The following is a 14851-nucleotide window of genomic DNA, read 5'->3' as shown; positions in this document are numbered from 1 at the left end:
TATGTTGCAGAACTGTTGTCATTGGTATTAAAAGACAACGCTTTAAATCCGTTGCATGACTGTTGTCTAATGTGATCAAAGACAACGGTTTTAAACCGTTGTCTTTTACCGCACATTTAACAACACTGCCAATTACAACGGTTTTAAAGAGCCTACGACAACGGTTTTTAACCGTTGTCTTTTAATATTTTTGTTGTAGTGTATTTTTGAACTAATAGTGATTGCCCAACGAAAGCATTCAACGAATGCGAGTCTTGGAGTAGGAATCATCGACGGCTCTGAACCATGTAAAAATACTTATGTTAGTGCTTGTTCTTTGTTCTTTCTCCTTTCCGCTGCGTTTGTTTTAACTCATTATAATTGAAAAACCAACAAACGTTATTCATCCCTCCTTTAGCATCTTTTTGATCCTACAGTTGCATTCTCGTATATATTCTTAATTAGTTCAATATATGTTACACTAACACCTCTCTTTTCTAGAATTCTCCATATAGTTTCTCTTGGAACTCTATCATAAGTTTTTTCTAAGTCAATGAATATCATGTGTAAATCTTGTTTTTGCTCCCGATATTTTTCAATTAATTATTTAAGAAGATATATAACTTCTATTGTCACCCTTTCAAACATGAACCAAAATTAATTTTCGATTATCGTGATCTTTTTCTTTAATCCTTTTTTATTATTTTTTTTAAATTTCATAGTATAACTTATTAATTTAATATTCTTATAGTTTATATAATTTATACGTCTAACAAGAGAACTAGAATACTTATACTCGTTGATTATGTATTTTTAAAAAATAAATGTTGATTATGTACTTTTTTTAAAAAAAAATAAATGGAGAATAAGTACTACTCTAGTTGAGTATTAAATTATATTTTTAGTGGATTATAATTTTTTTCATAAGTTGAGTATTAACTTTTTACAAAAGAAAATGACTACTATAAAAATTATTTAGAATGAAAATAGGAAATTTTCATATAAAAAAAAAGCGGCAAAAAACTAATTCTAAACCAAAATGCACAATCGCATCGCCGCCGCCAGATCCGTCACCTTCTCCGCCGCGCTCTTCGCCGCCGCCAGATCGTCCGTGAGATCAGATGCACCTCTCTCCTCCTCGATTAGCCGCCCGCCGTTTCCGGAGCTCAAATCCACTCCCCGACCAGGAAATGAGGCCCCGCCTTTGGCTCCTCCATCCACAGCCACCAAATCGCTCCTCTTTTGTTCGTCCCTCGCGAGAAACGGCGTCTTTTAGGTCGCTGCCACTTTGTTTAATTCATTTGGAATCGCTGAACTTTTCTTCAGCGTTTTTGCGCCTTGAATCTGCCTAAAGTTCTTTCTTTGCTGCAGATATACACTGATTCATTGGATCCCGACGATGGTTTGAATCCGAAAAGTTTACACTGATCGCCACAGTAGAGATGGGGTGCTTCTCTTGTTTCTCATCGCCGGAGAGAAGGGGATCAGGAAAATTTAATGAACCAAGAATTGTACGGCCTCCTGATCCAGAACCACCATCGCCGCCTCCTGACAGAGGCAGCGAGCCCCACAAAACTCCAGGTCAGCGTTGCTAGTATGAACACCTTCCTTACTGTTACAATTAGGGATCTTAAGATGATTGGAGTTTTGTATGGATCTGTAAAAGTTAGGGCTTGTATATGTTCTCTCGAGCTGTAGATTATTGCTGCCAAGTGCCAATGAATTGAGCTGAGTGTTTAGAGCCGGATTGAAAAATATTCGATTTGACAAATCGAAATTATCGAATTCGAGTCAGATTCGAACATATTCGATAATTTTTTCGAATCAAATTTGAACGAAGTTGAACCGAACTCTATTATGTTTTCACAATTTCAATATGAATATGCTCAAAATTTGAATAATTTGAATCAAACTCGAATTGAAGTCATTTTGATTTCAAGATATAATTGAATTAGTCTCGAATCAAGGTTCTAACAACTCGAGTCGAACTCGAGCTCAAATTTCATTTCAAGCCGAGTTCGTGCCATAATCACTTATACATTCGAGTTTGGAATTAAATTTGAATATCACATATATTTGCAGAAGTTCCAACGCAGAGTGCTGCACCAGCTGCCACACCTGAAATAACAACACATGAAGAAGTCACCAATGGAAACACTGCTTCAACACCTAAAGCAGCTGCCAATGGAGAAATTGCTGCCCAAACATACACATTTCGTGAGCTAGCATCAGCAACTAAGAATTTTCGCCCCGATAACCTACTCGGCGAAGGCGGGTTTGGAAGAGTTTACAAGGGTACCCTTGGGGATGGTGGTCAGGTAATTCCTCTTCTAATTTTGTCATGAATTCTCTTAGTGAAGTTGTATATGTAATGTGGAAGTCATCTTTCTCTACATTCACATCAGCTTGTGGCTGTCAAGCAACTGGACAGAAGTGGAGTTCAAGGCCACGAAGAGTTTTTTGTTGAGGTTTTGATGCTCAGCCTCCTCCACCATCAAAACCTGGTCAGCCTAATTGGATATTGTGCAGATGGAACTCAGAGGCTCTTGGTCTATGAGTTCATGCCTCTCGGCTCGGTGGAAGATCATCTGTTTGGTAATTCTATCCACCACAGCCATTTGATGCTTTACTGATACGGCTTTTACTCTTTAGTTGCCAAATTTTGAACAACTAAAGTTGTGAAGCTTCCAAAAAAGGCGTACATAACTTTTAGATTTCTCAAATGACACATTTGTTTCTAATTTTACCACTCCTGCTAGCCATTGTAGTGTTACATTCAAAGAGAAACACCATTTTGATGTTGAATTTCAAAGAACAACATCACTGCGATGTTATTGCATTTAAAAAATCGACACCATTGCGGTGTTGATTTTTAAAAATCAATATAATAGTGGCGTTGATTTTAGAATTTATGCAGCATCACAATAGTGTTGATTTTTTAAATATAATATCCCAATGGTGCTGATTTTTGAAATACAGTACCATAGTGGTGTTGTTCTTTAAATGTAACACCATTAGGGATGTAAATGAATCAAGCATTTGTGAACAAGTTTGGTGTTCGGCTTGGTAAGAGTTTGCTTATGTTCGTTCAATATATATTAGATTAATTAAACAAACAAGCTTGAACAACTCGTTAAGCTAAACAAACAAACTTGAACACATATGTGTTCAGCTTGTTAACGTTCGTGAACAATATTCGTAAACAACTTTCGTGAACAATGTTCACGAACAATATTTATTAATAAAATTTTTTTCAATATGTTAAATAAACAATAAAATAAAATAAAATAAAATAAATAAATAAATTTAAATTATCAATCTTAATAACCAATCAAACAATTAAAAGTTTCAAACAATCAAACAAGCTTGAATTGAGAGCTTGATAACATCTAAACGAACCAAGCTCAAAGCAAGCTCAAGCCAAGCTTGAATTGAGAGCTTGATAATATTTAAATGAACCAAGCTCAAGTCAAGCTTCAAACAAGCTCAAGCTCATAAAAAATAAACCAAGCCAAGCTTGAACACTCATTTCAAAAGCTTGATTCATTTTAAGCTCGGTTCGGCTCGACTCGGTTATCTTATCAAACAAGCTTGAACACCCCAAAGCTCGGCTCGGCTCAGCTTGTTTACAGCCCTAAGCACCATAATGATTAACAAGTAGGGTAAAATGTGAAACAAGTGCACCTTTGGGAAATCTGAAAGTTAGGTGTGTCTCTTGAAAATTTCATAACTTTAAGTGCATCTTTTAGTTAATTATCGAATTTAAATCACTCTTGTATGGAGCATGTCCTTTAATTCTTCCTGATTTACCTCCCTCGTGATGGTCTTGGGTCGGGTGCGGTGGGGGCGCTGGGGGCGAGCGATTTTACCTTTTGCCACATGTCCTTTAATTCTTCCAACCTTCATTTTGTTTCCTTACCCTCGCATTTGGCATTGAGCTTCAAATGTAACAATCTGAACTATATTTGCAGACATTGGTCCTGATGAGGAGCCATTGACCTGGTATAGTAGAATAAAGATCGCTGTTGGTGCTGCCAAAGGTTTGGAATACTTACATGAGAAAGCCAACCCTCCGATCATCTTCCGTGATTTAAAGTCTTCCAACATTTTACTCGACGAAAATTGCAACGCAAAGCTATCTGACTTTGGACTCGCGAAGCTTGGCCCTGTCGGAGATCAATTACATGGTCCCTCGAGGATAATGGGCACATATGGGTATTGTGCACCGGAGTATGCTAGCACCGGCGAACTCACTTTGAAGTCGGATGTTTACAGTTTCGGAGTAGTATTGCTGGAACTAGTTACCGGGAGAAGAGCCCTCGACACCACTAAGCCAATGAACGAACAGAATTTGGTAGCTTGGGTATGGTTCATATATAAACTCCATGACCAAAAAGTCGATAGAGGAACCAATGCACCTTGTTGATTCAGATGCTGTTTAACATGGTTTCGGTTTGTACAGGCGCAACCAATGTTTAAGGATCAAAGGAACTACTGCAAGCTTGCTGACCCACTGCTCGGAGAGGACTACCCTGAGAGAGACCTGAACCAAGCCATTGCAGTGGCTGCAATGTGTGTGCAAGAGGAGGCTGCTGCTCGCCCATTCATGTGCGATGTTGTCGTGGCCTTGGGCCATCTTACGGCTGCAACAGCAGCTGTCGATGCGCCCTGCCAGTCTAATCAGTCGAATCCTATGCGACCAGATGAAAGGGAGCTTTATCACAAAAGAGATTTAAGCCGTGAACGAGCAGTTGCAGAGGCCATGGAATGGGGATCTGCATTTAAGGCTGAAGTTTAAGCGCGGTTCCACGACATTGCTTCTCTAAATGATGGTACCTCGAATGCAAATGCTTCCTCAGAAATCCATCTTTTTCTTCTTTGTTGCTTCTTTTGGTGGACTCACTATCTAACAGCTTCATGTCACTAGGTAAAATCAAATTTTAGTTGTGTGGTGATGTAACTGTTAACACAGAATACTTCAACAAGGCTTGGCAACAGCAGTAGCAAATGAAGACCAAGCAGAATAGCTAGATAGGGTTTGATGTTTTGTCATTTGTCAAATCAACAACAATTGATCTGTTCAAATTCTTGGTGCTATTCTTGTAACTTCACTGTAAGATAGATCATGTAAAAACCTTGTTGCTCAGGTGCAAAAGGAATCCAAAAATTTTATAATACTCCGTTTTTTCATGATATCAAAGCTTGAACACCTTGTGAGATTTAATATGGGCAATAATCGAAAGGACAATTTTTTTTTATTGGAATCATAAAGGAACGTCCTGCCTCGTTGGAGGATCATTAGGACGCAACACTACAGTGCTGTAGTACATTTAATATCTCTGGTTATCTGTTGCAGAAACAAAAAATGAAGAGGATCATTAGGACATCCACTCACTTTTTTTTTTTTTGTGACATGGATGATTAAATCACGCCTCAAATTCATCTGTAAGTAAAGTTTATCTCCAACGATCAACTCAGTCATGTTTCTTGAAGTAAATATTATTGTCAAGATTGCCAACCTGATAAAATGACTGCTGTGTCATTTAATAAAACTAATTCAATTTCCTCAGCTTCCTCAGTATTGCCTATTCTGATATTGTTTCCAATAGAATGTACTGAGCAGGAATTTCTTGGAAGTGTACTGCAGTTGAACCTACCAAGAAGCTGAATATGCAGCTACTCTTGTTTGAAGAGTTCGCGACCGATGATCATTCTCCTGATTTCACTAGTTCCAGCACTGATCTCAAAGAATTTTGCATATCTCAGGCGACGACCAGTGGGGTACTCATCTACATACCCGTTGCCACCAAGACATTGGATGGCCTGAATGTCACAATCAAAAGCGCAAATTTCTCATACTAATGAATGCACTACAAAGTTTGTAAAATTTGATGGTTATGAAAATGGAATCAAATAGAAGAGACAGAAGATGCAACTTGTGTAGTTGCACAGAAAACTTAACGTGTAATTCACAGAAGAAAAAAAAAAATGGAAATCCAAGACTTATACATCCAGTAACTGAAGGGCAACTTGTGTAGCTTTTTCGGCAGCCAGAAGTATAACTCCAGCACAGTCCTATACAATTGGTATTTCGCAATTTTAGTAGCAACAAAGATTATAAACAATAATTGGAGCATTACCTTTCAGTCAATGTTTCCGTTGTCACAATCTCGAGCAACAGAATACACAAATGCCCAACAAAGATGATGACAATTCTCTCTAACATCCATCTGCTAGAAACCTTAAATATGTAATGTGGATATCAAGCAAGTTAAAAAATTACCTAGAGGAGACTGTAAGGACGTATACATGTCAGCCAACTTCGCCTATAGTTTCATGACGATATATTTGTTAAGTCCCAAAAAATTCTTCAGAGCACACGTCTTTTTCACAGCATATTAAATAAGATTGCCAAGCTGTATAAACTGAAACTCTCTGATTGCACGGCCAAACTGCTCTCTGTGCTGAACATAAGGAATAACAGCATCAAGGCATGCTTGCAGTCCAAGAGGGCCAGCAGCTAATACAAGCCTTTCGAAATCAAACCCTGGCATCATGACATAAACCCCTGCATTAGTGTCCAAGTCTATAAGTAGATGCTTCGCTTAAAGCACTTTAATCAGAAGCACATACTTGCTACTCAAAATGGAGAGCTTTTGCATGCGTTAAAAAAAAGGTATGGAAGAGTAACACAGAATCCTTGGTTTCACTAAGCAAACACTATTGTATAGGCATTCCCTCAATTTTCTTTATTGCATACTCCATGAAAATTAGTGCAATCTTGAAACTTCTCCAACTCTTTTCAAGTGCCTAAATTCCAAATATGTTATCAATTAATAGATCATATATTTCAGTTTCAACAGCAGAACTCAATAATTGGTCATGCTGTTCTGATGAGACAGGGTTGGTTCACAACAACATTAGCTTCTTTCTATTTAGACTCATTAATTAACTTTTTGTATACCCATGCCAATAATTTGGAAGATCAATTACTCAATAGTTGATCTTGAAATAAAATATATAAAAATATTACTAAATCTCCAATTCCTTTTCTTTAATATTCTTGTGTTGCGAGAGTACTTAAAGAACTTAGCACCTTTTCCTTCTTGGCCAAGAACATTTTCTTCTGGAACAAAGCATTTGTCAAAGACAAGCTCACATCTGCAAAGCATGATAGCAGTCAGACAATCGTTGACCTTGTTAATGTCAGATAAACTTTGGAGGTTAAACATACGTATCACTTCCTCGCATACCGAGTTTATCCAACTTTGGAGCAGTATGAAACCTGAACTAAAGCATTAAAACTTATCATATAATAACCAGAAGGGTTTCCATAGTAATTTCGGATAGAAAATGGCTCAGATCTCTACAATGTGTGCTTAACTACATAGACGGAATGGTAGAGAAGATTTTTTTAAATCAGTTGAAAGGACATATTACTCAAAGCAGGCTAAATCAACAACAAATATTACTCCAAAAACTCTCTTGCTTGAGAAAAGATTGTTTCTATGCTTCAAACATGAACTAGAAAAAAATCTCACATACAGACAAAATAAAACTAAGGCATTTCATAATGATGAAGCTGAAGACAAGACACTAGTGCAATGATTGAGAAGCTTGATAGCACAGCATTTGATTGACTTTAAGGAGTTGACCCCTGGATTAAAGTTGATGCCATCTTTTAAAAGTGGGATTTTTCAAAAGGCAAAACTTGTGATGATCGGGAAAGGCATTGATATAATCTTCTTTCTTAACTCCACCTTAAACTAAAGATACTATAGTATTATGCTTAAGTTTGCAAGGACGAAATCACAATTTATGCGAAGATAGATCAGCATTCAAATAATATAAAAAAGAGACTACTGTAGATACCCAGGCATCCCCTTCTCAATTATAAAAGCAGTAATTCCTTTGGATCCAGCACTAGTATCTGTTTTTGCATAAACAACCTGCAGAAATTTCAATAAAATAAAACATCAAATACACTGGCGCAATCATGAATTTTATAAACTATTACATATCATAACATTGCACAAAATGCATACGAGCATTGAACTCTTTGTTGTGGTAATGATGATAAGGTTCTATATCGGAAAGTTAAGGAAATAAACACTCTGGAGGCAAACAATTATCATATTATTATGATGGAAAAGTTATCATATTAATATACAGATAGGCTCAATGATAAAGAAAATCATAAATATTATGCATACTGATATATCTATTCAATTAAAAATAACACAGAAAATTACCAGTGTCTGAGCAACAGGACCATTGGTACACCACATTTGGTTGCCATTGAGTACATAACCATGTTCTACTCAATCAGCTTTGCACTTCATACTAACAACATCGGAACCAGCTGAAATTGTCAAGAAACTTGTCATGAATCATAAAAGCAGAAAATTTTTATCCTGGCCAAAGAATAAGAGATAAATGATCAGATTGACTAACTACCATTTGGCTCACTCATTGCCACCGCCCCAACATGCTCCCCACTAATTAGCTTCACGTTAGGTTAAAGCAGAATAATCAGCACGAAGAGAAGAGAAAGGTCTATTCACAAAATTACAAGTTAGGAGTGCATGTTTAATTTATTATCATAGCATGACACAAAATTTGAATATTGTATGACCAACATTTCCAATAAGGAAAAGAGAATCATAATGTCACCATCCAAAATAATTGAATTAGCATGAAAAGACTACAAACGAATTTTATCACAGGTTAATGAAAAAATGTGTAAAATATAACAAGATTGATAAGAAAACTAACATGGAAAAGAATCTATAATAAGAGGAAAAACATAAGAACCTTTGGCAAATACTTCTGCTTAGCTGTCCCATGCCTCACCTACAAAAGTAACTAACATGGGATTAGTCACATTTACTATTTTAACATATACGTATATTACAAGCAATGGATGCAGAATTCCATTGTACCAGTTGGTTTATGCAAGGGTTGGAGTGTGCACCATAGGAGAGGCCAACAGACCCAGAAGCACGACTAATTTCTTCAATTGCAATACAATGATACAAGTAACCAAGACCAAGTCCTCCGTATTCTTCTGCTATGAAACAACCTTTTTCTAGTTAGGGGATGATGCATAAATATATATTCCTCATGTAGCCATGTACAACAACAATAACAACAACCAAACTTCCACTAGGTGGGGTTGACTAGGTGGATCTTTTTATGTTATTGGGCTCTATCCCCTACTATATCATCATCTATACTTAAATAAATTTTATCTTATTTTATTGTTGCTAATCAAGTCTATTTTTGGTCTTCCTCTTCCTCGTTTGATGTGCATATTTGTTATAGTTTCACATTGGCTAACTGGAATATTTATTGGTCGCATGTTCGTGCCATCTTAAATATATCTCTTGGAATTTTTTCTCAATAGATGCAAACTTTCTTTCTAATGCTCTCATTTTTTATTTTGTTTATCCGTCCACACATTCACCTTAACATCCCTATCTCTGCAACTATACTCATGTGCTTGAGTCATATAACATAGCAAGTCTAATTGTCGTTTTATAGAACTTCCTTTTAAGTTGAGGTATTTAAGTTTTAGAGGTATTTTACGATCACATAAAATACTTGATGCTCTCCTCCATTTCAACCATTTTGTTTGTATTCTATGTAAGATATCTCTCTCAATCGCTCTATTATTTTGCAAAGATGATACTTTATACTTAAAACTCTCAGTTCAGACAACTCGTTATCTCTTATCTTAACAATTATCTCATTACATCTAATATTGTTAAACTTAAATTCCATATATACTATCTTTACTCTACTAAGCCTAAAGCCTTCCACTTCTAGTATTTTCCTCCAAGATTCTAATTTAGCATTTACTCCTTCACGTGTTTTATCTACCAAAATAATATCATCTGCAAATAACATACATCATGGTATTGTGTCTTGAATGTGTCCAGTAAATTCGTCCATAATTAGTATAAAAAGATAGTGACTTAGAGTTGATCCTTAATGTAATACTATCTTTATTGGAAATGTTTCAGTTAATTTGCTTGAAGTCTTCGCTCCAGTCGTTAAATTCTCATACATATCCTTAATTAGTTCAATATATGTTACGCTAACACCTCTCTTTTCTAAAATTCTCTGTACAATTTCTCTTGGGACTCTATCATAAGCTTTTTCTAAGTCAATAAATACCATATGTAGATCTTGTTTTTACTCCGATACTTTTCAATTAATTGCTTGAGAAGATGCATAGCTTCAATTGTTGCTCTTCTAGGCATTAACTCAAATTGATTTTCGGTCTCCTTCCTTAATCTTTTTTCTATTATTCTTTCTCAAAATTTCATGGTATGGCTTATTAGTTTAATACCCCTATAATTTGTACAATTTTCTAAGTCTCCTTTATTCTTATATATAAGGGAACTAGAGTACGTACCCGTCATTACTCATGCATTTTTTTGTTTTCAATATCATGTTAAATAATTTTGTAAGTCATTCAATACCTTATTTCCCTAAGCACTTCCATATCTTTATCAGAATATCATATGGTCCAACGGCCTTTCCATTGTGCATTCCATTTAAAACTTGTTCTATTTCTGAAGTTTGAATTTCATGATAAAAATTTAAATTTTTAAACTCATTCGACCTACTTAAATTACCTAAGTTAAGTTAATCATCTAAACCTTCATTTAACCTACTTAAATTCCTCATGTAGCCATGTAAATTAATTAAAGTTAGCATCTCATAAACGTGGATATAATCAATGCCCATCATACAAGAGTGGCATCCTATGTGAAGTCTTTCGGGCAAGCGTATTCTTAAATGTAAGGACTTGCAAATTCCTTCTTGCATCTGGATTATTGTCTCTTTGGCCTACGTTTCAGCAGAATATTGGTTGACTTTATTATAAGACCTATTTTTATAGATTATGGACTATGTAGCTACTCTCTGAATGGTCTCCTGATCTCTCGGCCTGATTTCAGTTTCAAGTGCATGAGCTCACAAGGATCAGTTTCATCTCACTAAATAATTAGTCGAATATGAAGTTGACTCCAAGGGAAACCACCTCTATAAACAATTCATTGCTATAAGCCAATTAATTTGGTCCATTGCAATACAGTGATACAAGTAACCAATTCTAAGTTCCTCTATATTCTTCTGCCATGAACTAGTTTTTTGTTATGTGGAGATGCCTGGATTTCCATTAGTATAGACAGCCATTAATTGATTAAATTAGCACTCTATATAAAGTCTCATGTTTATATCATCATATTGATGCCAATATAACAGGAAAAAAAAAAAAAAAAAACCAGTGCAGTCTCATAGAAGGATCTATTGTACACAGTCTTACCCTGCTTTGCATGAGGCTATTTCTAAGGCTCGAACTCGTGCAACAACTTTACTATTGCGTCAAGACTCCCCTTCTAGCAAATATAACAGACGAGATAAAAAAAACGTCATTTTTTGTTCCAACATGCAAAAAAGGAGTTAAAATATCACATTAGCAAGACAGAATTTATAATCGATTAAATGCCTTTTAAAAAAATATATAGCCCTCAAGCACTCACGTTTAGATGAAAACAAACACGTCTCGGACCCGAGCCTTTGGCGACGAGGTCCAAGGCCATACCAACTAAGCTAGTGGACACCAATTAAACTATTAGAGACAGCAACAGATCAAGCTGCAGACAATAGCATTACCTGGTACGGTGACGCCGTGGAGATTGAAACCCCCCATAAGTTTCCACAAGTTAACATCCTGCAAAGAGATTACATTGAGAGTAGACGCCAAGTTTAGAACTTCAACGAAAAATAGAACGCTAGAGCAATACAACCTTCGGGAAGTGATTCGTAGCATCAATTTTGGCTGCATGAGGAGCAATGTTTTCTTGTGCAAACTGACTAACACTCTCTTTGAACTACAAAACCGCGATGGGTCAACCAATCAGACGGAAACCACATAATCTCCTACCACACCGATCCCTTCCTAAACAGAGAACAAGCAATTTCTCGTTTTGACAAGATGCTCCCAATCTTACCTGCTTCTGGGTGTCATCGAAGAGGAGAGAGCTGGAAAAGAAGGCCCTCTGCCTGCTCCATTGCTCCCGCCCAAGGATCCCCGCAGCGCGCCCGGTAGAGAAGAGTCGCCGCATCCCTAGTCCTCCACTAGCGATTCAAAATGAAGAGACTCGAAAACTTGATTACTCCTTCGGAATGGGTCGCGAGCCTTATATAGTAGAAATTTTTAGATAGGATCAAGTTTATCGCCGCGGGCAAACTGACGCTCACTAACTCCGCTATGGCCGACAGGGCCCGCACATTAGACGAATTTTGGAGGCTCGTATATGCTAAGGTGATTAAGGTACTTCGTGGAGTAATAATACGTAGTGCGTTCTAATACGTTAAGTGGTGAATGTGTGAGCTGTCATCTGAATTCAAGATAACGGGGGCTTGAACCAGGTTTGACCGTCCCACCCATACGCAGAACCATTTGGATATAGATTAAAAAGTTACGCTGCGCACCGTCACGCACAATAGTGCAGCGTGCGCAGCATAACTTTATTTTTTATATATACAACATTATTAGCCTACCCACTTAATATTGCACATTTTATCAGTACCAAGTGTATTTTATTTTTTCTTTATTTTTTTTATAGTTTAGAATTAGGATTTGATCTTTACAATTTAGACATTGAGTTATAGTATTAAAATTATAGAAATAAAAAAAATAAAATAAATTACATATGATGCTCACAAAATATGCACCATTGGATGTGTAGGATCATTTATAAGAGCCCCAACTCTCAGGTTCACAGCGCAAGTTCACATGGCCCTATCCACTGTGCAAAAAAGGCGGGTCCCGCCGCCCAGCGGCCCCCTAGGCCTGGCCCCTCAGGGATCCTAGGAGGAGGTAAATCAACGGTGAATGCTGGCCCGGGTAAAGCGTGGTGTCTCCAGAATTTAACACAGCCGACCCAGATTATTCATCCAGTGCGCGTCCGTAGACCTTCGACCCTATGACTCATTGTGCAAGGATGTCACGCCTTAACCGGTTGATCCAGCCCGCGGGGCTCACATGGCCCTATCCACACACATGTGTGTGTGTGAGAGAGAGAGAGAGAGAGATCCTGGGCGACGCGTAGTGCGCACTTGTGTGCGATGGCACATCACCTAGTTTTTTTTTTAATTTTTTTAGGGTTTTGCCATTATAGTTTAGGGATCGAGTTATAGTATTAAGTACAAAAAATTTAAAACAATTTTTTTTTTTTGAGGTGCTCACGGGTCATGCGGCGTAACTAGGGTTGTAAATGAACTAAATATTTGTGAACAAGCTTAGTGTTCAGTTTGGTAAAAGCTTGTTTATGTTTGTTCTGTTTGTGCATGGAGTATCAGAATCGAATCTAGGTTTTGATGTTGTCAAAGGTTCAAAGTTAAATCTTCTAATGATCTAATAAATTTACAAATGTGAAGATTGAAAGACTTGACAATTGTTCAAAGTCTAGATAGAGCATCTGGCAAGAAGACCTGATGGGTCAGATGTTGAGTCAAGTGATTCTGCAAATGATAAATTAGGTAAGCAACTAGAAAAGAGAGATTCAGTGAGAAGAGAGTCCAGTGGGACTGTAGGCCCTGATCCAACTTAGATATATTTTAAAAATTTAAATTAAGACCAAGACTAGATGTTAGTCATGTCAAACAAGATCTAATTCATAATTTTATTATGTGTGCTAACTCTATTTTGCAAATATTTTTATTATTTTGGACTAACATATTTTACAGAAACTTAAAACAAAAAAAATGAAGTTCGGATGAACAGTGCTTGAGCCGCCTCAACTGATTGGAGCCGCCCCGATTGAAGGATTGGAGGCACTCTAGATGGATGGAAGCACCCTAAAGAAGAAAAACTTCAAGGATAAAGTTTCAGCAGTTGGAGGCACCTTGGGGTTGATTGGATGCACCTCGAAGCTGACTCGAGGCACCCTCAGCCGAATTGAGGTGCCCCCAAGTGGATAAAGATTGCAAATCTCAAATCAGCATTCATAGAGGCGCCCTGAGACATTAGAGGTGCCCCCAATGCAGTATAAAAGGAGGTTCGGCCACAACTCACTTCACCAATTCTTTACAAGATTTCAAGCTCATTCTACTACATCATCTCTTTGCAACTGTTGTGTAGCGACTCTACTACACTGAACTGACACTTTAGCAAGCCTCTACAGCAAGAACTACAACTACATCGAGCTACAAGTGTCGGTAAAATTTAAAGTGTTGCTTCATATTTATTATTGCTGCATAAGAAAGTTTAGTATGTTACACTTTCTTCATTTCTGTATTTAACCTTTCTGCCCAAAGGTTTTTCGAGGAGAATTTAGTGGATTGTCCAATCGAAATGATCCTAGGAATTGTGGACCTTAGAGTAGCAATCACGAGACTACGAACCAAGTAAAAAACAAATATGTTCTTACTTTTGTATTTTGTTTTTTTCGTTGTGTACATATTTTCTGAAAAGTTTTTAAAAGGCATAAAGTTTTAAAAACGAGATTCACCCCCCCCCCCTCTCATCCGTTTTGATCCTACACGTTCAATATACACCCAATCAATTAAATGAACAAATTTGAACACATATATATTCGACTCGTTAACGTTTGTGAATAATATTTGTGAACAACGTTCGTGAACAATATTCGTGAATAATGTTCGTGAACAAAACTCTTATCAACTTGTTAAATAAATAAAGAGAATATCAAAGTGTGTGTGTGTGTGTACACACACACACACACACTTTGATATAGCATGGACCGGGCTTCCACGTCTGTGCTGCGTTGAAGCGCCCCGACTCTTAGGTCCACAGTGCAAGTCTGCACTGTTGGCGCAGTTTGCACTAACGGTC

General features: G+C 37.1%; 1 protein-coding gene and 1 pseudogene across 1 annotated transcript; one reads left to right on the top strand and one right to left on the bottom strand.

The window, feature by feature from the left end:
- The first annotated feature begins 1421 nt into the window (after positions 1–1421).
- On the top strand, positions 1422–5159 carry LOC121972932 (probable serine/threonine-protein kinase PBL25). The gene is made up of 5 exons (XM_042524543.1): positions 1422–1560; positions 2062–2297; positions 2385–2574; positions 3951–4342; positions 4442–5159. The coding sequence occupies exons 1-5, from the start codon at positions 1422–1424 to the stop codon at positions 4775–4777; spliced, it is 1293 nt and encodes a 430-aa protein (XP_042380477.1). The 3' UTR covers positions 4778–5159.
- A 303-nt stretch (positions 5160–5462) lies between these two features.
- Positions 5463–12116, bottom strand: LOC121972930 (annotated as a pseudogene).
- Between the last annotated feature and the right edge of the window lie 2735 nt (positions 12117–14851).

Source organism: Zingiber officinale, chromosome 4A (assembly GCF_018446385.1).
Source record: "Zingiber officinale cultivar Zhangliang chromosome 4A, Zo_v1.1, whole genome shotgun sequence".
Classification (NCBI taxonomy): Eukaryota; Viridiplantae; Streptophyta; class Magnoliopsida; order Zingiberales; family Zingiberaceae; genus Zingiber; species Zingiber officinale.
The sequence above is the reverse complement of the archived record's forward strand: the minus strand, read 5'-3'. Positions and strand labels throughout refer to the sequence as shown.